A 24,132-nucleotide genomic window follows, 5' to 3' on the forward strand; every position below is an offset into this window, starting at 1 on the left:
AACATTTGTAAATAACAAAATCAACATACTGTACTGAATAATCAATATAATCGATGCAAAAACTAACCTATACACAGATGTGTAAATGCGTTTGTTTCTTCATTATGATCAGAGATAAACGTAAACAAAACATTGGTTGCCATTTTTTATCGTGCTTTTTGGCGTGTTTAGGAAACGCATGATATAAAATCGCCTTTAATATTTGTGCCTGTTTTAGTTTAGGGTACTGTAGTACATGCATTAAGTGTTCTGTACATTAAAGGGTAGTTTGGTAACAGTACTACGTACAAGGGAAGGTTTTAAAAGTCTGAATATACATGTTAAATAAATACGTAAATATGGTGTCACTACTTCGCGGATTTGCACCTATCGCGGTCGGGTCTGGAAACTATCTACCGCGATAAACGAGGGCTCACTGTACCTTAAATATTAGAATTAACACGTAAAATACTGTATCATAGGAAATACTGAGAAAAGGAAATAAGGAATAAAGACAATACCCAATAAGAAAGGGTATAAATAACAATAAAATGTGTGAAAAGAAGAAAGATTGTAAGATAGAATATTATACGATATTTTACTAAATGTGTACTTCAAAGTCATTTTTTAATCCAGTTATTTAAACTAAAATGCTTGTAATTTATTATGCAGGGAGGCATCGAATATTGATAAAGGGAAATACTGTACAGTAAGCTGAAAATTCGATAAAAATGATGAAAGGAAGGAAAATAATTGAAGGGATATATAATAGATTAATATTTAATGTAAAGAGAGGGTGTTGATTCAAGTTTGTGTTACGTAAGGATTTTTTCTGAACAGTTCATGCGCACTACTGTATGTGTACTGTAGTTTACGTCACGTTCAATGAACGCACTAAGGTTTGTAACGTGAGATTTTACAGCGTAGAGCGACTAAAGTACGAGCCATGCATCGAGATTTTACTGCATAGACTTTCGTATATGGCAAGCGTTGTTGTACGGTCATTTTTAAATATTTAACTTAGCCGGTGAATATATAGCTGCAACTCTGTTGCTCGACAGACAACTCTACGGAAAAACTCGCCAGCGATCGCTACACAGGTTGCGGGTGTGCCCAACAGCGCCATCTGTCGACCAGATACCCAGCTCTCATGTAAACAAAGACTCAATTTTCTCTCTGTCGACGTGTCGACAAGACGTACTTTACTCGCTGTTGCTAAACTGGAGTTTTTCACATCTAATTGGTGAAGTACTATATTCTAGTTTTGAGCTTTCGCTGTGCAGGGTTTTTCTTCACACAAATCCTTGAACTCTTTTTTTATATCGGATTCTTTGTTGATGACTTTTTGATCGTTTTTTGGAATTTCCCTTGACCAATTCAAAATGGCTGACCCTTCACAAGTTCCCAAATTTAGGAAATGCAATGCTAGGGACTGTTCTAGGCGTCTTCCGAAGGCTTCTATCGACCCTCACACTGTTTGTTCCAATTGTCGGGATAAAACCTGTCAATTGGAAGATCGGTGTGAGGGGTGCGTTGGCCTTTCGGAATTCGATTTTATCGAATTTCAAAAGTACACACGTAGGCTAGAGAGAGATAGAGTTAGGAGAAGTTCTTCTCGTTCTATTGATGTATCCTCTCCTCATGCCCCACAACCTATTCCTTCCCCTGTAGTGGTTGCTCCTAACCCCCCTCCTGGCACTCAGGAACCATCGATGGCTGACATGATGCGTGCCATCCAGGCTCTGGGTGAGAGAGTTGAGTCCCTTGCTAGTGACCGTAATCAGCTCATGGCGGATGTTAAGGAGCTTAAGTGCCAAAGTGCAGTGGGAAGTGCTAAAGTGCCAAGTGATAGTGTTGTGGACAGTGTTGCGCTTGAGGGTTCGTCTGTTCGTGCCTGTCGTCCTCCTAGTCCGGGACCTCTTGCAAGCTCCCAAGTCCAGGGGAGAAGCAATGTCGTACGACGCATGGGTTCGAGAGGCTTTAATCAGCGAACAGACGTTCCCTCCGTGGTATCGGGCGTATCTCCCCAAGATCGCTCCTACCTACCTAAGACGAGAGAGCCCATTTATACCTCGTCGTCTGAAGGTGTTTCTCGCAAGAAACTTTGGACCAAGGTCTCGCGACCGTTAAAACGTAAATCGGTCCCTTCAGCACAAGTCCAACGGCCCGGTTGTAGCCACTGGGTCAGTTTGGACTCGTTGCCGTCATCCGATGACTGCTCACCGCCTAAGAGAGGCAAAGCGGTACCGCTTCAGACACTAACACCGTCTGTCGCCGCACCTGCTCCCGTAGACCCTAAGTGGTCTCTACTGCAAGACATGCAGTCTAAACTTACGTGTCTGATGCAGGACTTTCATGCGGAGAAGGTTGCTGCCGTACCAGCTAGTGCAGTACCTAGCCTACAACCCTCCAAGCGATCGGTTGTGCGTCCTGTGGACACTGAGGTAACCTTCTCACGCACACCAGTTGAGAGAGTTCCTCCACCCATGCGTTCCAGTGTGATCTGCCAGCCGCATGTTGACGTTAAGCGACGCACGGAGGTTGCCTTTGACGTTCTGGATGTTCAACAACCGTCAGAGTTGCCTTGTTTTGACGCGGTGCGTCAACCTCCGCAACCCAGTGTGGTTTCCACTGCGCAACCCAATCAGTCTAGACAGTCTGGGGTAGACGCTGTGCGTCCCCGCGCTACCATGGTTGTTGCCAGCTCACAGACTGGGCAGCAGGTCCATGACGTTGCGTCCGGCTCAGTCACGCATGCACCAGTGCGACCGGACTCAGCGAACCAGCCGTTACCCACTCCGTTGCCGTTTCCTCATCAGTTGTCGGATGAGGAACTTTGATGATGATGTTGCTGCACATATAGATGAACCACAATCAGAATTGGACGAGCCTAAGTCTACTCAACCCTCTTTGGACTTTAGAAAAGTTTTGGCCATTTTCAAAGAGCTGTTTCCTGACCAGTTTGTTTCTGTGGCTCCTCGTTCTCCGCCTTCAGAGTTTGTTTTAGGCATGCCTTCTACCACTCCTGCCTTTACTAGACTCGTCCTCGCACACTCGTCCAAGAGAGCTTTGCGGGTGATAGGAGACTGGTTGCAGTCCAAGAAGAGTTTAGGGAAGACAGCATTTGCTTTTCCCCCTGCTAGACTCTCTTCTAGATCGAGCGTCTGGTATGCCACGGGAGAAGTTCTCGGCTTGGGAGTTCCTGCCTCTGCCCAGGGCGACTTCTCAAGTCTTGTAGACTCTCCCCGCCGCCTTGCCATGAGACGCTCAAAGATTTGTTGGTCATCATCGGACCTGGACCACCTTTTGAAAGGAATCTTTAGGGCCTTTGAAGTTTTTAACTTCTTAGACTGGTGTCTAGGAGCCCTAAGCAGGAAGATCTCTTCGACAGATAAAGAGACTTCCTTGCTCATTATGTCCTGCATGGACAAGGCCGTCTGTGATGGGTCTAATGAGCTTGCTGCATCATTTGTGTCCGGAGTCCTAAAAAAGCGAGAATCTCTCTGCTCATTCCTTTCTGCTGGAGTTACACCGTGCCAGAGATCTGAGCTTCTCTTTGCTCCTCTTTCCAAGTGCCTTTTTCCAGAAGTCCTGATTAAGGAAATAGCCGCTTCGTTAGTGCAGAAGGACACTCACGATCTTGTTGCGTCCTCAGCTCGCAAAGCTCCCCCTTTGCCTACCTTGTCAGCTAGACCAAGGATGGACACTCCAGCGTCTCGCTTTATTCCGCCCTTTCGTGGCAGAGCCTCCAGCAGAGGAGGTGCTCGTGCCGAAGGGAAGCGAGGGAAGAAGAAAGGATCCAAGTCCTTTAAGGGCAGAGTCTGACTGCCCGCAACTTCAGACAGCAGTGGGAGCCAGACTCAAGAACTTCTGGCAGGCCTGGGAGAAGAGAGGCGCAGATGCACAATCTGTGAAGTTGCTCTGAGAGGGGTACAAGATCCCTTTTGTACGGAAACCCCCTCTAGCAACGTCTCCCATCGATCTCTCTCCCAGGTACAGAGAGGAAGAAAAGAGACGAGCCTTGAAACGGGAAGTGTCTCTTTTGCTAGAGAAGGGAGCGGTGGTCAAAGTCTCGGACCTTCAATCTCCGGGATTCTACAACCGCCTCTTCTTGGTTTCAAAGAAGACAGGAGGGTGGAGGCCGGTGCTAGACGTCAGTGCTCTGAATGTCTTTGTCACAAAGATGACGTTCTCCATGGAGACCACAAAGTCAGTCTTAGCAGCGGTCAGAAGGGAAGACTGGATGGTCTCTTTAGACCTAAGGGACGCCTACTTCCACGTCCCCATCCACCCAGACTCCCAACCTTTTCTGAGATTCGTTTTCGAAAAGGTGGTCTACCAGTTTCGGGCCCTGTGCTTTGGCCTAAGCACTGCTCCTCTCGTGTTTACAAGGCTGATGAGGAATGTAGCCAAATTCCTCCATTTATCGGACATCCGAGCCTCCCTTTATTTGGACGACTGGCTTCTCAGAGCCTCTTCCAGTCGTCGCTGTCTGAAGGATCTAAAGTGGACTCTAGATCTGACCAAGGAATTGGGTCTCCTTGTCAATATGGAAAAGTCGCAACTGGTCCCATCCCAAACTATTGTGTATTTAGGGATGGAGATTCACAGTCTAGCTTTTCGGGCTTTTCCGTCGGCCCCCAGAATAAGTCAAGCCCTGTTATGCATCCAGAACATGCTGAAGAAAGAACGCTGCTCAGTCAGGCTGTGGATGAGTCTGGTAGGGACGCTATCATCCCTGGAACAATTTGTGTCATTAGGAAGACTACACCTCCGTCCGCTTCAATACCATCTAGCTTTTCATTGGAAAAAGGACAAGACGCTAGAAGCGGTCTCGATCCCCATTTCCGAAAAGATGAAGTCTTGTCTGACTTGGTGGAAGGACAGTATCAACCTAAGAGAGGGTCTTCCCCTGGCTGTTCAGACTCCCAACCACGTTCTCTTCTCGGACGCATCGGACGTGGGCTGGGGCGCGACATTAGACGGTCGGGAATGTTCAGGACTGTGGAACTCGAGTCAGAGGATCATGCATATCAACTGCAAGGAGCTGCTGGCAGTACATCTGGCCTTGAAAAGCTTCAGGTCTCTCCTTCGAGGCAAAGTGGTGGAAGTGAACTCGGACAACACCACTGCCTTGGCGTACATCTCCAAGCAAGGAGGGACCCACTCACTGACGTTGTACGAGATCGCAAGGGACCTGCTCATCTGGTCAAAAGGTCAAGACATATCACTAGTAACGAGGTTCATCCTAGGCAGCTTGAATGTCATGGCAGATTGTCTCAGTCGGAAAGGGCAAGTAATTCCAACAGAATGGACCCTCCACAAGGATGTATGCAAGAGACTTTGGGCCACTTGGGGCCAACCAACCATAGATCTCTTTGCAACCTCGCTGACCAAGAGGCTCCCAATCTATTGCTCACCAGTCCCGGACCCAGCAGCAATACATATAGATGCCTTTCTCCTAGATTGGTCACATCTAGATCTCTACGCATTCCCACCGTTCAAGATTGTCAACAAGGTACTGCAGAAGTTCGCCTCTCACGAAGGGACAAGGTTGACGCTAGTTGCTCCCCTCTGGCCCGCGAGAGAATGGTTCACCGAGGTACTTCGATGGCTAGTAGACGTTCCCAGAAGTCTTCCTCTAAGGGTGGACCTTCTACGTCAGCCACACGTAAAGAAGGTACACCAAAGCCTCCTCGCTCTTCGTCTGACTGCCTTCAGACTATCGAAAGACTCTCGAGAGCTAGAGGCTTTTCGAAGGAGGCAGCCAGTGCGATTGCAAGAGCAAGGAGAGCATCCACCCTTAGAGTCTACCAATCGAAGTGGGAAGTCTTCCGAGACTGGTGCAAGTCAGTCTCTGTATCCTCGACCAGTACCTCTGTAGCTCAAATAGCTGACTTTCTCTTATACCTGAGAAAAGGACGATCCCTTTCAGCTCCCACTATCAAGGGCTACAGAAGCATGTTGGCATCGGTCTTCCGGCATAGAGGCTTAGATCTTTCCAACAATAAAGATCTTCAGGACCTCCTTAAGTCTTTTGAGACCACTAAGGAGCGTCGTTTGGTCACACCTGGTTGGAATTTAGACGTGGTACTAAGATTCCTCATGTCAGACAGGTTTGAGCCGCTACAATCAGCCTCCCTGAAAGATCTCACTTTAAAGACACTTTTCCTGGTATGCTTAGCCTCAGCTAAAAGAGTCAGTGAGATTCATGCCTTCAGGAAGAACATCGGATTTTCGTCAGAAAAAGCCACATGTTCGCTACAACTTGGTTTTCTAGCCAAAAATGAGCTGCCTTCTCGACCTTGGCCTAAATCGTTCGATATTCCCAGCTTATCGAAGATTGTAGGTAATGAACTAGAAAGAGTCTTATGCCCTGTGAGAGCTCTTAAGTTCTATTTAAAGCGCACTAAACCTTTACGAGGCCAATCTGAAGCTTTAAGGTGTTCAGTTAAGAAACCATCTTTGCCTATGTCAAAGAATGCTTTATCCTACTTTATCAGACTGTTAATACGAGAAGCTCATTCACATCTGAGTGAGGAAGACCAAGCATTGCTTAAGGTGAGGACACACGAAGTTAGAGCTGTCGCAACTTCCGTGGCCTTTAAGCAAAATAGATCTCTGCGAAGTATAATGGACGCAACCTATTGGAGAAGCAAGTCAGTGTTTGCGTCTTTTTATCTAAAGGATGTCCAGTCTCTTTACGAGGACTGCTACACACTGGGACCATTCGTAGCAGCGAGTGCAGTAGTGGGTGAGGGCTCAACCACTACAATTCCCTAATTCCATACCCTTTTAATCTTTCTCTTGAAATGTTTTTATTGTTGTTTTTTGGGTTGTCCGGAAGGCTAAGAAGCCTTTCGCATCCTGGTTGATTTGGCGGGTGGTCAAAGTCATTTCTTGAGAGCGCCTAGATTAGGGGTTTGATGAGGTCCTGTTGTATGGGTTGCAACCCTTGATACTTCAGCTCCTAGGAGTCGATCAGCATCCTAAGAGGATCGCGAGGCTCCGTAAGGAAGACGTACTTAAAAGGCAGCGTAATTGTTCAAGTCGACTTCCTTACCAGGTACCTATTTATTTTGTTTTTGTTATTTTGATAACTTCTAAAATGAAATAAAAAACTCTTAGCTCATGAAAGTGTAAACATATATTACTGGTCTCTACCCACCATCCTGGGTGTGAATCAGCTATATATTCACCGGCTAAGTTAAATATTTAAAAATGATATTTTGATTATAAAATAAATTTTTGAATATACTTACCCGGTGAATATAAATTAAATGACCCTCCCTTCCTCCCAATAGAGACGCAGTGGGACGAGGAGAAAATTGAGTCTTTGTTTACATGAGAGCTGGGTATCTGGTCGACAGATGGCGCTGTTGGGCACACCCGCAACCTGTGTAGCGATCGCTGGCGAGTTTTTCCGTAGAGTTGTCTGTCGAGCAACAGAGTTGCAGCTATATATTCACCGGGTAAGTATATTCAAAATTTTATTTTATAATCAAAATATCATTTTTCATCTTATTTTTATTTTACTTTTGCTAGGATAAATATTCAAACATTCATCGAAAAAGAACTGTTAATTGTATATTTACAATAGGTACTGTACTGTATATAGAATACTGTAGGCAAAGGCTTAAAAAACTGCATACAATTTTCTGAGCTGACCACTAGTTATAGCAGGCATTATTGCATGCTTTAAAATCATAAATTTTTTTTTCAAGTTGATTGTGCTTCATTAAAGCATTTTTGTTCCTTTTATTTTTAATTTCGGGTGCGTAACGACAATCAGTGACTTACTTTTGGCTGCGGTCAGCTGCTCCCCCATCGAAAATATGCACCCACATAAATAAAAAGACTATCGTTTGTACCGATTTCTTTACATATTCAAAAAAAAATTCATAACGAATATCACAACAGCACCAGCGTATTATAGCCTATCATAGTTTTCATACAGCTGTACTGTAGTGAGAGTTATGTACATATACAGTACATTTTAGTGACATGCCTAAACCCCACGAATAAGGAGGGCTGACTACCAATTCAAAGTTAAGTGCTTTGTGTTGGTATCTTAACCCTTTTACCCCCAATGGACGTACTGGTACGTTTCACAAAACTCATCCCTTTACCCCCATGGACGTACTGGTACGTTTCACAAAACTCATCCCTTTACCCCCATGGACGTACTGGTACGTTTCACAAAACTCATCCCTTTACCCCCATGGACGTACTGGTACGTCCTTGTAAAAAACTGCTATTTTTTATAACTTTTTGAGGAACTTCAGGCATTTTCCAAAAGAATGAGACCAACCTGACCTCTCTATGATGAAAATTAAGGCTGTTAGAGCAATTTAAAAAATATATATTGCAAAATGTGCTTGAAAAAAAAAAAAACACTTGGGGGTTAAGGGTTGGAAAGTTCCAAATAGCCTGGGGATAAAAGGGTTAACCGCTAAGGCTATCATTAGACAATAGTTTATTTCATTTGAATGCATATGTCGAATAAAGTGGATATAAATAAATTAGTTTAGAGCTTTAATTCAAGGGTTCTGTTAAACTGTTAAGACTTATGCTCTGAAATTCTGTTTATTATTGATAAATGAAAAGTTCTATAGATTCATTCGAAGCCAAAATCAATTGACTAAGAGTAGGTATGACACAGATGTTTTTGTATGTTTAATTTTTCTTTGCAGGAGATTGGGCGCATGATAATGGAGTTATATGCTGACGTCACTCCCAAGACCAGCGAAAATTTCCGCCAGTTTTGTACTGGTGAATATCGTAAAGATGGAGTACCCATTGGATATAAGGGAGCTTGTTTCCATAGGGTGATCAAAGATTTCATGATCCAAGGAGGGGATTTTGTCAGGGTAAGTAGAACTTTTACTTTAGATTTATGTATAGTATTGTCTTGTTCAAAAGTACAATGAAAGTGATATTATAACATCGGTGAAGTAAATTTGGTCTATCAGGTTATATATTATAAAACTGATGAAGAAAATCATATAAAAAGTAAAATACAAGGACTCGTCACAATCTACCCACACCAGTCTAGTCTAACCTATGGCGCCAGGGTTCTTACTTACTGGAGGGTGAATGCGACTCCCCGTTCCCTAACCGAACTGATGACATCTTACTGTATTGTCTATCACAGAACTAATGAAATATGCAACCCTTCTTCTGTTGCATAACCTGACACATGGTGCTGTTTCATTTATTGCAGAACAAGTAGAATATAGATATGCATCGGAACTTCACCACACTCACCTAATAATCTTGGGTGTCAAGTCTCCCCCCCCCCTATACCTAACCAGACCTACTACTCCGTATCGCTGTTACACCCCTTCAATTAACCATCTGTGCACTTAGAATAGGCCTTTGTTCTTACACGTAATAAAAGTCATCGACCTTTAATAGGATTACGACGTCGGCAACGCTGAAAAATTCATTTATTAAACTTTCAAAAGGTACACAGAGTTGATCGTCAAGTGACTGGTAAAACACACACACACTCACTCTGACTAAGGCTGTCTGAGAGTACAACATACTTCTCAGCGCCCCCATCTGGCCGTTTTACTCTTTTGCTTCTTTTAGTTTAAATATTATGTCTTGCAGTTGTGTCCTAGGAACATTACAATAGGATTTGCGATGTTTCCTAATAGCTGTAATTGTGCTGCAGTTTCTGTGCTACCTCCCACTATCCAATATAGCTGTTCCAAATGGGCAGCATGTCTGTTGCTGTCACATCCCTCATGTGTGTAGCCAAAAACATGAGCCTAAAGAAGGTTTTCCTAGGATATTGCTGCTGTTCTGACATCAGACTTCTGCCGAGTAGGCTTCACACAAACTGGTTGTCAATCTGTTTGACAAATACGTTTTTGAAGTGATGTTTGAACGTGTGAACGGAATATTTGATTGTCAAACACGTTGGTCAAACGGTTTGAAGAAAGTCTGATCAAACCTGACTTTTTTGGGCATGACTTCATTCATGTACAAACCATTTGCATGCGAGAACAAGCATCAAACATCAAACACGCCACTATAGATCTATATGTTTCTTCATCCATCCTCAAATAATTACGCCAGTCTTCTGGCTCTAATTTCAAATCGACAAGCAAGTTGGTATGTAAAAGTTGATCTAATTTTAACAACCTGACTCCAAAGTTTGTCTGGTTTCCCTACATGGTTTTGTGGGAGAAGTAGCGTTGTACCATACCCTTTCTTCCAGGGAAGCATAGAGGTACAGCAGTCTACCTGAAGAAATTATCCATCTTCTGCGATTGGTGTCCTAGCTGGGATGTTTTACCAGTCAGAGCCTGCATAAATAATTACTGACTTTCTCGTATTTCTTCGCCGGGAGAAGCACTTCCCAGTCACTGCAGTCAAGTGCTATTCCTTATCTCTTAGGGGCTGGGACATTTCCATGTTGTGGGGATTATCTATGCTCATGAGGAGCTTTTAGCGGTTCTGTCCTCCTAAGGAACTTCAACCTCCTGAATGGAACTTCACAGAGGTTCTTAGATCACTTGAAAGAGCTGCTTACGAACCTTTGAATGAAGCTTCAGGCTGCAATCTGACTCAAAAGAATGTATTCCTGTTTGTCTTGGCCTGCTTCTTTATCCTGAGAGCGTTGTGACGCTACCTCAGGAGAACTCAGCACTTCTGATCGGAACACCAGAGGCATAAAGAAACTGATCTCCAGGAATAATAATTCCTTCTGACTTCACAAAGCCATCAGGTACTCCTAATCCCCAGATGATGTGCAAGGAAGCAGTCCTTCAAGGACCCCGGCTCATGAAGTCTGAAATATCGGTTCAAACTCAGCCTTCAGGAAGAATCCGTCCGTGGCACAGGTCATGAAAGCTGGAGTCTGGGAACACCAGACAACTTTCTCTGCCCACTACCTCAGAGAATATAACCATAGGTCCCTGAATAACCTTTCTTGACCATACAAACCTAGGACCTTCAAGTTACACAGCCCCCAAGCACCCAGGCCAAATGTCAAAGAGGAGGTTGCTCTACCTATTAGGTGGGTGGGGCTTCCCCGCCATCTGGCCATCACCTATGTTTACCTTTTTAAATGTTTATTGGCTATTTCAGCTTTGCCGACGTTATACTAAAGGTTGCTGGTTTATATAGCTCGTAAAAATACTAATGACTTTGAAATTTTTGATGTTGCCTTTATCCTATTCAGATTAATAAGTTGCAGATGTGGTATGTGGATCAACCACTTGAGATTTGCCTTATGGAAATTACTCTTTTACGCATTTTATTAGGAAGATACCAATAACCTGTGTCTGCTTATCACTAATGTCCTGTTGAATTTACTGATAAAGAAGTCAGCAAAGCTCATATGAAACAAGCAGCAATAAAAAAAGTCATTACTGCTATTTTTTCCTGTTGGAGCCCTTGGGCTTTTAGCATCTTGCTTTTCCAACTAGGGTTGTAGACAAGCTAGTAATGATAATAATAAAATTACTAATAACTGGGGCCGATTTTCTGGAATCACACAATTAATATACTGTATACTGCACTTTAAACTAAAGGACGAATCATGTTTCAGTATGACCTTGGTTTTAAGAATTCAATATAAAATTATTATGGTCTAACCTTACCCACAATGCATCAGGAAAATAGAATACAATCTGTTGTTAAATTCCTCATAACTGTTCAGATCTCATTAGGGCATAAAAACTACCTGTCTAACAATATACATTAGAGAAGGTTTGTTATTCATTGATTTCCAATGTTTTGAATTTTTCATATTTCTAGATTTTAAATATTTAACTTAGCCGGTGAATATATAGCTGCAACTCTGTTGCTCGACAGACAAAAAACTGTACAAAAAAACTCGCCAGCGATCGCTATACAGGTTGCGGGTGTGCCCATCAGCGCCAACTGTCGGCCAGATACCAAACTCCATGTAAACAAAGACTCAATTTTCTCTCTGTCGACGTGTCGACAAGACGTACTTTACTCGCTGTTGAAACCTGGAGTTTTTCCCATCATCTTTGGTGAAGTACTATATTCTGGTTTGAGCTTTCGCAGTGCAGGTGTTTTATCTTCATCTTAAATCTTGAACTCGTTTTGGTTAGATTTAATTTTTGGTGACAAAGAGAGTATGGACTTTCTTTGACTTTTAAATGGCCGACCCTTCCCTTAGACGGAAGTGTGTTTAGGCTTTTAGTAATTATCTTATCACGTTATAAATTGATTATAGATTTTCCTCTTCGATTAACTTTCCATTTATAATAAACATAAAAAATAAATTTTAATGTTTTGTTTATATGCGACCTTTCCTGAGAGTAGGCGGTCCTAACTTGGAAACCGAAGTTAATCAACGTTGAGCCCTTTAAATCGTAAATAGCTTTTAAAGAGCTAAGGATTTAAAACTTTTTAAATGAAATATTTTATGAAAGAATTTCTTTGAATAGTCTTCGTACTGTTTTCAAGATGAACTAACGTTTAGTTTATTTATGCTACGCAGTTTGCGCTCTATCGTTACGATAGAGAGAGAGTGTATCACGGTTTCACTTTGCAGAAAGAGTAAATCGATTCTGACGTTTTGTTCATTCTTCTTTCAAGGCTTAAATGTTTTAAATTCTATTTTAAAGGAACTTTTTAATTGAAAAACCTTTCAGTTTTTTCCTTTGGTCAAATAACATGTTTTTTTGACGAAACGTAATTGGGCTCTTCTCTTAGGTGAGAAATCAAGAGAGAAAGAGAAAGAGAGATAGAGACGGAGGGAGAGAGAGGAGAGAAAACGTTCCGTTCAAGCGGGTAACGTTGTTTTTGAGTTACTCTCGTCCCTAGTCTCTGTACGGGGAGAAAGGATAAAACGTTTTTAGTTTTATTCTCGTCCCCAGGCAATGTACGGTAAGAGATTGAAAACGTAGATTTGAATGAACTAGTGTTTATTCTCTTCCCCAACCACTGAATTTTTTTATCTTAAAAGATGTTTACTGTTTTTTTGCTGGTATTAATGTGCTTGCATTATACGCCTGATTTCGCATTTACTACCTTTTGATGAGGGTAGAATTGCGTGCTTCAGGTAGAAATCAGTAAAAGTCTCGATTTCAGTGAAATAAGTGCAAAACAGAAAATCGTAGTGATAAAGTGATATTGCGCAAAGTGTTACAGTGTTGCGTCCGAGGGTTCGTCTGTTCGTGCCTGTCGTTCACCTAGTCCGGGACCTCTTGCAAGCTCCCAAGCCCAGGGGAGAAGTAATGTCATACGACTTATGGGTTCGAGAGGCCTTGATCAGCGAACAGACGTTTCCCTCTATGGTATCGGGTGTATCTTACCAAGATCTCCCCTACCATAAGGCGAGAGAGACGTTTTTCTCCTCGTCATCCGAAGGCTTTTCGCATAAGAAACCTGTAACAAGGTTTCAAGACCCTTAAGCGAAAGTCAGTCCTTTCAGGACAGGTCCAGCGTCCTGGTTGCAGCCATTAGGACAGCTCTGACCCTATGCAGTCATCGGAAAACTGCTCGCCGCCTAACAAAAGCGTAACACAGACTCTGAGAGTCTTTTTTGTTGGCAAAGTGTTGCGGTCACAGACGTTACCCTCGTCTCTTACCGCAACCATTTCCGTTGATCCTTAATGGGTTGTACGGCAAGACATGCAGAATATGCTTGCCTCCCTTATGGAAGACTATTCTGCCGATTAGTCCGTTGAGTCTAGCCGTTTATCTCATCGATATCCTGGCTTTCAGCCAACCTAACGTTCCTTTGTGCATCCTCTTGACGTTGGCGTAGCTAAGTCACGTCAGTCAGGTTGTTTAGAACCACACTCGATGCGGTCTCGTGTGGATTTTCAGCCACATTTGGACGTTAGGCCACTTGCTGATGCTCTTGTTGACGTTCAGGACGTTCGCTAACAATCGGAGTTGACTTGTTTTGACGCTGTGCGTCAACCTCCGCATTCTAGAGTTGTTTTGACTGCTCAGTCTAGGCAGTCAAAGCAGTCTCGAGTGGACGCTGTGCGTCCTCACGCACCTGTTGTTGTTGACAGTTCAGTTGTTGACAGTTCACAGACTGTCAAGCAGTTACATGACGTGGCGTCCTGGTCCGCTACTAATGCACCAGTGTGTGTGGACTCTGCTTGTAAAGCATTGCCACCACGGTAGGTCTCTCCCTTGCTTGAGACTCAGCTTTTATCGGACAAGGTTCCTTTAGATGAGGAAGTTGCTGTTCCCCCTCCTACTGATATTCCCTTGAGGACTCTGTCAGACGGAGAGGAGCCTTAAGCTGCTTAGCCCTCTATGGACTTTAATTAAATCATGCTGATTTTTAAGGATCTTTGTCCGGATCTTTTTGTAACTGCTGCTCCTCGTTCGCCTAAACGTCAGAGCTTACACTAGGCCTAGCTACTTCGAAGCCGTTGTTTATAAGCTAGTGCTCTCTCGCTCTCCTAGAGAGCTTTACGTCTGATAGGCGACTGGTTTATCACCAGGAGGAGTTTGGGGGATACAGCCTTTGCTTTCTCTTCTTTTAAACTGGCTTATAGAGCGAGAGTCTGATATGACACGAGAGAAGTTCTCGGCTTGGGAGTTCCTGCCTCTGCCCAGATAGACTTCTCAAATCTCGTAGACTCTCCCTGGCGCCTGGCCAGGAGACGCTCCAAGTTTTTTACAGGTCAACTTCACAGCTGTTTTCGAGCCTTTGAAGTTTTGCTGTACAATTATGTCATGCATAAACAAGGCTTTCAGGGATGGAAAGCGGTACCGCCTCAGTCGCTAACCCCGTCTGTTGCCGCACCTGCTCCCGTAGACCCTAAATGGGCTTTGCTGCAAGACATGCAGTCCAAGCTTGCGTCCTTGATAGAGGACTTTAATGCGGAGAAGGTTGCTGCCGAACCTTCTGGCCAACAACCTTCCAACCGGTCGGTTGTGCGTCCTGTTGACGCTGAGGTAACCTTCTCGCGTCTACCAGTTGAGGTGGTTCCTCCACCGATGCGACCCAGTGTGGGTTGCCAGCCGCACGTTGACGTTAAGCGACGCTCGGAGGTGGTTGTTGACGTTCAGGACGTTCAACAACCATCAGAGGTGACTTGTTTTGACGCGGTGCGTCAACCTCAGCAACCCGGTATGGTGTTGACTGCACAACCCAGACGGTCTAGACAGTCTCGGGTGGACGCTGTGCTTCCTCGCGCACCCATGGTTGTTGACAGTTCACAGACTGTGCAGCAATTCCATGACGTTGCGTCCGGCTCAGTCACGCATGCACCAGTGCGACCGGACTCAGCGAGCCAGACGTTGCCCACTCCGTTGCCGTTTCCTCATCAGTTTTCGGATGAGGAACTATCTGATGAGGACGTTGCTGAACAACAAGACGATCAGCCCCAGAATAGATCAAGCCCTGCTATCCATCCAGAAGATGCTGAAGAAGGAACGCTGCTCAGTCAGGCTGTGGATGAGTCTGGTGGGGACGCTGTCATCCCTGGAACAGTTTGTATCACTAGGAAGACTACACCTCCGTCCTCTTCAATACCATCTGGCTTTTCACTGGAAAAAGGACAAGACGCTAGAAGCGGTCTCGATCCCGATTTCCGGAAAGATAAAGTCTTGTCCTACTTGGTGGAAGGACAATATCAACCTAAGAGAGGGTCTTCCCCTGGCTGTTCAGACTCCCCACCACGTTCTCTTCTTGGACGCATTGGACGTGGGCTGGGGCGCGACACTGGAAGGTCGGGAATGCTCAGGTCTGTGGAACTCGAGTCAGAGGAGCATGCATATCAACTGCAAGGAGCTGTTGGCAGTTCATCTGGCCTTGAAAAGCTTCGAGTATCTCCTTCGAGGCAAAGTGGTGGAAGTAAACTCGGACAACACCACGGCCTTGGCGTACATCTCCAAACAAGGAGGTACCCACTCACTCACGTTGTACGAGATCGCAAGGGACCTGCTCATCTGGTCAAAAGGTCAAGACATCTCCCTAGTAACGAGGTTCATCCAAGGCGACTTGAACGTCATAGCAGATTGTCTCAGTCGGAAAGGGCAAGTAATTCCAACCGAATGGACCCTCCACAAGGATGTGTGCAAGAGACTTTGGGCCACTTGGGGTAAACCATCCATAGATCTCTTTGCAACCTCGCTGACCAAGAGGCTTCCAATCTATTGCTCTCCAGTCCCGGACCCAGCAGCAATACATATAGATGCTTTCCTCCTAGATTGGTCACATCTGGATCTCTACGCATTCCCACCGTTCAAGATTGTCAACAAGGTACTGCAGAAGTTCGCCTCTCACGAAGGGACAAGGTTGACGTTAGTTGCTCCCCTCTGGCCCGCGAGAGAATGGTTCACCGAGATACTTCGATGGTTAGTAGACGTTCCCAGAAGTCTTCCTCTAAGGGTAGACCTTCTACGTCAGACACACGTAAAGAAGGTACTCCAAAGCCTCCACGCTCTTCGTCTGACTGCCTTCAGACTATCGAAAGACTCTCGAGAGCTAGAGGCTTTTCGAAGGAGGCAGCCAGTGCGATTGCTAGAGCAAGGAGAGCGTCTTCCATTAGAGTCTACCAATCGAAGTGGGAAGTCTTCCGAGACTGGTGCAAGTCAGTTTCTGTATCCTCGACCAGTACCTCTGTAGCTCAAATAGCTGATTTTCTCTTATACCTGAGAAAAGGACGATCCCTTTCAGCTCCCACTATCAAGGGCTACAGAAGCATGTTGGCATCGGTCTTCCGGCATAGAGGCTTAGATCTTTCCAACATAAAGATCTGCAAGACCTCCTTAAGTCTTTTGAGACCACCAAGGAGCGTCGTTTGGCTACCCCTGGATAGAATTTAGACGTACTAAGATTCCTCATGTCAGACAGGTTGGAGCCGTTACAATCAGCCTCCCTGAAAGATCTCACTCTTAAGACTCTTTTCCTGGTATGCTTAGCCTCGGCTAAAAGAGTCAGTGAGATTCATGCCTTCAGCAAGAACATCGGATTTTCGTCGGAAAAAGCCACTTGTTCGCTGCAACTTGGTTTTCTAGCCAAAAATGAGCTGCCTTCTCGGCCTTGGCCTAAATCTTTCGATATTCCCAGCTTATCGGAGATCGTAGGTAATGAACTAGAAAGAGTCTTATGCCCTGTTAGAGCTCTTAAGTTCTATTTAAAGCGTACTAAACCTTTACGAGGCCAATCTAAAGCTTTATGGTGTTCAGTTAAGAAACCATCCTTGCCTATGTCAAAGAATGCTTGGTCAGACTTTATCAGATTGTTAATACGAGAAGCTCATTCACATCTGAGTGAGGAAGACCGAACTTTGCTTAAGGTGAAGACGCACGAAGTTAGAGCTGTAACAACTTCCGTGGCCTTTAAGCAAAATATATCTCTGCAAAGTATAATGGACGCAACCTATGGGAGAAGCAAGTCAGTGTTCGCGTCATTTTACTTGAAAGATGTCCAGTCTCTTTACGAGAACTGCTACACGATGGGACCATTCGTAGCAGCGAGTGCAGTAGTGGGTGAGGGCTCAACCACTACAATTCCCTAATTCCATATCCTTTTAATCTGTCTCTTGAAATGTTGTTTTTTATGGGTTGTCTGGAAGGCTAAGAAGCCTTTCGCATCCTGGTTGATTTGGCGGGTGGTCAAAGAGTTTTCTTGAGAGCGCCCAGATTAGGGGTTTGATGAGGTCCTGTTGTATGGGTTGCAGCCCTTGATACTTCAGCTCCTAGGGGTCTGTCAGCATCCTAAGAGGATCGCGAGGCTCCGTAAGGAAGACGTACTTATAAGGCAGAGTAATCGTCTAAGTCGACTTCCTTACTAGGTACCTATTTATTTTGTTTTTGTTATTTTGATAACTTCTAAAATGAAATAAAAACTCTTAGCTCATAAGATGTAAACATATTTAACTGGTCTCTACCCACCACCCTGGGTGTGAATCAGCTATATATTCACCGGCTAAGTTAAATATTTAAAAATGATATTTTAATTATAAAATAAATTTTTGAATATACTTACCCGGTGAATATAAATTAAACGACCCTCCCTTCCTCCCCAATAGAGACGCAGTGGGATGAGGAGAAAATTGAGTCTTTGTTTACATGGAGTTTGGTATCTGGCCAACAGTTGGCGCTGATGGGCACACCCGCAACCTGTATAGCGATCGCTGGCGAGTTTTTTTGTACAGTTTTTTGTCTGTCGAGCAACAGAGTTGCAGCTATATATTCACCGGGTAAGTATATTCAAAAATTTATTTTATAATTAAAATATCATTTTAATAAGAAATATAATGGATAAATGTTATACATTAATTTCTAGGCAAATACATGAACCATATATTTTCCCTACTCATTATCTTGTGTTTTATTCATTTCTGACTACGAATACCAGGGCAAATCACCCGTTTAGGAGTTTGCATAAACCCCTTCCCCATATAAAAAGATTATGGGGAATCCCAGTGAGAAACTGGAGTTTTTAGGTAAACACCAAAAACAAGTGATTTGAAGCAATAGTAATGATCAGAAATTCATAATTAGTACAAGGTAATCAGTTGGAAAATTATATGGTTTATGTAAGTACAGTAATGTGAAATTATTATATGCAGTTATTCCCATTAATTTATGTCATTTCCCTGAAATGGCTCGCTTTTCTCACAATTACCGTAAATCATCATCTCCTCCTACGCCTATTGACGCAAAGGGCCTCGGTTAGATTTCGCCAGTCATCTCTATCTTGAGCTTTTGATTCAATCATCATGGTCATCATCTCCTCCTACACCTACTGACACAAAGGGCCTCGGTTAGATTTCGCCAGTCGTCTGTATCTTGAGCCTTTAATTCAATACTTCTCAGTTCATCATCTACTTCACACTTCATAATCCTCAGCCATGTTATCATATATACCGTAAATACCTCGTTACTTCTCTCTTCTGGCAAGAGGTACATGGATGAGCTGCACACGCCTATCTTGTTGGTCTTTTTAAACATAATCAGTAACCAAAATAAATAAAATTACGCTATATTTCAAAATTGATAGAGTTTCTGACAGTAATCATGCTGAAACTGAACTTATGCGCACATATTTTGAATGCTTTTAATCGATTCAAAAAGCCAGCTAATGATTACGCCATACAAAAATACAGAAAAACTTCCAAAAGCTAATTTAAAGTGCATGTGCCGAACCCCACAATCAGTCTCCCAAAAGTAAACAGTAGGCAAACAATGAAATAGTTTCATATATTTATCCATCAATACACTAATTATTCTGCCCAGGCCCCCATAAGCCAACATAGCCAACGCTGGTCCATTTCTTATAGCAAACACTAGTGTAGTTTCAGTAGAAATTAAACTATCACATATTAACCATTAAATTAAATATTGTTTTTGCTTTAAACTGTAATATTACCATTTCCAAATTATACTTTGGCAATTTCCAAACTGTACTGGAGGATATGGAATAGCCGGTAATTGTGTAGGAGACCTCCGCGCTCGATTTAAAAGTTTCTAAAAGTAGAAAACGAAAGAAAACAGTAAATTAGAGCTACAGTTACCTTGAAACTGTGAGATAATCCTCCTACAACCACCTAACTCTTACACAGAAAATGTAAGCATAAACCTACTACTACAATTATGGGGGACCCCAGTGGGAAGCGGGGTTTTTGGGTGGGGGGAGGAGGAGAAAAGTGATTTTTCGGGGCACTACCGAACCTAATACAACTACCTACCCTACCCTGGGGGCCATGTACCCCTAACTAGGCCTACCGGGAGGGGGGGAGCTCCGCCCCCCCTGCGACCCCCCTTAAGGCCACACTAATTTTCAGGGCACCACCGAACCTAAGACACCCACCTAACCTAGCCTATGGGGCCCTGTACCCCTACCTAGGCCTACCGGGGGGGGCTCCGCCCCCCTGCGACCCCCCCTTAAGGCCACAGTAATTTTCAGGGCACCACCAACCTAAGACACCCACCTAACCTAGCCTATGGGGCCCTGTACCCCTACCTAGGCCTACCGGGGGGGGGGGGGGCGTCATAGTGCACTAGTTTGTCTGCGGATTGTAGTGGTTACAGGGCTCATTTGAGCAAAAATAAGACACAGTCAACAATAACAACAGACTTAGAAAATTCAGGGAAGACAAGAGTAGCGTGAGTTTGATCGTCGATATTTCGACTATTAATGAGGTTACACAACGTTAACGTAAACTGCAAACTATCACATACCTTACTGTCTCTTCCTTTTCCCACGAGTAACCACACTACGATCACACCGGAATGCTAATTTGTTGTAATCTATACGGCACACATTTTCACAATTAGGGCACTTTTTCTCTGCCAAAATCAAACCATGACGTTGAGCAAATGCAATTAGCAAATCAACTTTCCCTGACTAATGTACACAAAAATCCCCATAAGAAATAAAGCAATTGTCACAAGTGACACAGTCGGAACGGGATGAAGGTCCTGCTAATTGCTCCATACTTCACGGCAAAATGAGCTTTTCAGTTTGAAGGGAGATCCGAGACGTGCAAAAATATTCCTCCGCGGAACTTCACGTAAACTGTGGTAACTGGTGGAAAAATAGCAGGGATAAGTGAAGTAATAAGTGTCAGCATTGGCTAGATTTGTAAAAACCGCCATGATTGGTTTTCAAACAGTGTGACGTCAAGAAAACACCTGTTATTGGTTAGAATAGGATTGAGAACTAGTCTGCCATACGCAGTAAGGCGGTGAAACAGCTCATTTTAGCCAAGACATCACACAGTAAACAAAAACAAACACTTAGAAAAAATCCAAGTGAAACATAACTATACACACGAATATCTTCGTTAAATAGAAGCTGCTCATATATTGACTATTATATAAGCGTTCTATATGATATAATAGTGAATTGTAGGTGTTTAAATTCTTCAAGATCTTCCGCGGAGCTCTCCTACACATTTACCGAATAGCCTGACTAGGGAAGTTTTGCTTGCTTATAGTAAAGCATTTAGGGCTGTTTAGGAGTTAAATATGTGCTTATTAGGTTGTATTTATAATAATTCTAAATTGTTCTTGTATCTGTGGATCCCTTTAGTTTCTTAAAACTTCATGTGTGCTTTCATAGAGTTGGTTAAGCAAGTTGCAGGGCTAAACTAATGTGTGGAATAGGCTAACTGTGGGTAAAATAGGACAAGACCTTAAGTTGTATTAGTACCCCTTTACCTTGCATTTCATGCAAATTAGTGAAATGTTACTTTGTACAATGTATTTCTAGTCATGTTATTACACAAAGCTATCTTGTTTGTTTAATCCACAATTCCAATTCTCATTCTACAAAAGGAGATTTAAAATTGCCTTGGTTAGAAACTTTGTCCCTAAATTGCAATGCAAATGCTGACAAAATATTGGTTATTCCTATACAAAGCACAATTTCAATGTTGGCTTCACTAACAAATCTTCAAGTGGTTCTTACCTGAGTGACAAATCTGACTCAGTGTTGTTTTTAAAAGAATATCTTCTCTTGACTGTGTCACCTGGTGTACTAGTAGTTGGGGTGGGATAAAGACTGTCACAAAACATGACTTTCAGTTGTTTGAGAACACTTGAACAATTAAACCAGCACTTACTGGTAGTATACCTCCTATTCAGTTGTTCACCAGATAGTTTTTTACTTCCTAAAGTTTTACAGGTTTTTCCTTTTACCTTTTTTCATCACTTTCTTCAATGTTGACAAACTATTTGTTTATAACTGCCCTGTTGAATAATTTTTGCATTTGTAAAATCTATCAAATAGTGTACAATATTTAGGTTTTTTGTAACTAGGTAATAAGAATTGTCAATTATAATTGGATTTATTATTTAGTGAACATGTTTGAAATTGCTGATACATTTTCTTGTAAATTTTTATTTATAATTTCTTTTTACATTCTTATCCTGTTCCTATGCCAATACAAAATTAATTTATGGAAGTCATTAATCATGTATCATAGCAATTTAGATATACTTTTGTTATTTTATGTCCATGTGTCCACACTAAGGTTTGAGTGTTAGGTAAAAAAAAATAAAAAAAAACACGCTCTTGTCACATATGTAAATCATTACTTACCTCATGAAAGTATTTCGGTTCTTTCATGAAATTCACGAGGTTTCTCCACCTGGCCCAGCCTTGGTTGCCTGTACTCTACTGTATTTCCATTGCTAACTACAAAACCTAAGTTTTTATTATTATTATTATTATTATTATTATTATTATTATTACTATTACTACTAGCTAAGCTAGAACCCTAGGTGGAAAACGAGGATGCTGTGAGCCAAAGTGCTCCATAAGAAAAATAGCCCAGTGAGAAAAAGAAATAAACTATATGAAAAGTAATGATTAAAGATTATAGAATATCCTAAGATCAGTAACAATGTTAGAATAGATACTGTATGTCATATACAGCATATAAACTATTAAGAGAGACTCATGTCTTCTTTAGTTCCATCGATTCAACTGCCTGATTAGGAAGATCAATCCACATTTTGGTTCCAGCTGAAATAAAACTTCATCTTCTTCTACCACCATTATCCTTGAACCAAGGGGTCAGTCGCCTGATGCACCCTTTCCAATCCCTACTATCAAAGATATCCTCTTCCCCTAAATATCTTCTCTCCATATCATCCTTTAGAGTTTGAAAACAAGGGCCTCATGATTAACAAGGTCAAAGACAGAACTAAAATTAAGGCCAATCATACAAACTTCCTGAGCACAATCAAGGGATTTCTGTACAGCTTTGGAAATTGTAAGAAGGGCATCACATGCTCGAAAGCCTTTGCAAAAAGCCAAATTACAAACTAGGGAACAGTTAATCACCATAGCATACCTATTTAGACGTCTTGTCAAAAACAGTTCAGAGACGTTTATTTGAAGCTATTGTGAAAGATACAGAAGCTTATCTGAAGAAGTGGGGAAAAGGTGTTAGTTTGGGGTACTTTCCTGAGACTTTTCCAAGGCTTCCACTTCCTTTGACCCTCCTCCCATAGGCTACGTCTTTTAGCATAGGCTAGTTTAGTAATTTTGCCATTCCATATATAGATACGTTCAGCGTAGATGATTTGAAAGGGGATCTTGGGTGTGAATTTAATAGGGATCATGTTTATGACTTGTGTTTAATATACTTTTTAAAACACAATTAGAAAAGCCTATAGACTTCAGTAAGAATACGATTTATTTCTAAGAAGATTAAGAATAATTGTGTATTATGTATTTCAGGGTGACGGCACTGGAACTCAAAGTATATATGGACCAAGTTTTCCCGATGAGAACTTCACCCTGAAGCATGATGGACCTGGGTTGCTTTCTTTGGTAAGAAAATCATTTGCTGTTAAGTAAGATTTTAGTTTGAATACGGTATTGTCTTGCTGTAACAACCTTTAACAATGTACTGTACTTTATTATATAGACGATTGAACTTGTAAGAATGTAACAAGTTTTTTTTATTTATAACAAAATTGGTTTGTCATATTTTTTGTTGGAATTTTCCTTTCTATGAATCTCAGTTGACATTTGAACAGGATCTTCAAACTAGACTCAAGTTGTTTTCCAGTGTATTTTTTGAATTCTCAGATTGCAGTAACCTTCTCTTTTCAGGCTAACAGCGGAAAGGACACTAACGGCTGCCAGTTTTTCATCACCTGTGCAAAATGTGACTTTTTAGACGGAAAACACGTGGTATTTGGTCGCGTAATAGACGGTCTTCTAGTAATGAGGAAAATTGAAAATGTACCGACTGGACCCAATAATAAGCCAAAAATACCTGTTCTAATATCTCAGTGTGGGCAAATGTAATTTTTTTTTTATGCAAATAAATATTTTTATGATTGTATGGAGGAATTTTTCATCTGCATCCTTTTACCATTACTAAAAATACAGTTCAAGAAATATTAGTAATGTCATTATGTTTCTTTCCAGTGAGAGTCATGTTCCCTGACCTTATTCTCAATCCTTCCATGAGGGGCAACATTTCATGCATGCATTCCACGGCTAATCTAGCACACTGAAAGCTACTGTAACCTGCCATGAAATTGATTGCAGTTAGCTTAATGATATTCGTAAGTATGAAGTAACTTTATTGAGTTTGTGGAAAGGTTTATAAAGAATGACCAGACTTAAATTCTTTTGCAGTGACTAGAATACATTACATAGCTTGGTGGAAGGTTGAGTAGCAATAGATTGGGAAATTGAAGTAAAAATTTATGATTTGT

At 42.4% G+C, this 24,132-nt stretch overlaps 1 protein-coding gene across 1 annotated transcript in view; it reads left to right on the forward strand.

Annotated features, from left to right (window-relative positions):
• Nucleotides 1-23,753, forward strand: part of LOC137622056 (peptidyl-prolyl cis-trans isomerase H) — a 72,997-nt gene extending 49,244 nt beyond the window's left edge. Inside the window, exons 2-4 of the mRNA XM_068352533.1 lie at nt 8,673-8,849; nt 23,141-23,233; nt 23,519-23,753. Coding sequence (XP_068208634.1) covers nt 8,673-8,849; nt 23,141-23,233; nt 23,519-23,716 — 468 coding nt within the window. The 3' untranslated portion in view covers nt 23,717-23,753. The remainder of the gene's footprint in view (nt 1-8,672; nt 8,850-23,140; nt 23,234-23,518) is intronic.
• The last annotated feature ends 379 nt before the right edge of the window (nt 23,754-24,132 follow it).

This window comes from Palaemon carinicauda, chromosome 28 (genome assembly GCF_036898095.1).
Source record: "Palaemon carinicauda isolate YSFRI2023 chromosome 28, ASM3689809v2, whole genome shotgun sequence".
Classification (NCBI taxonomy): domain Eukaryota; kingdom Metazoa; phylum Arthropoda; class Malacostraca; order Decapoda; family Palaemonidae; genus Palaemon; species Palaemon carinicauda.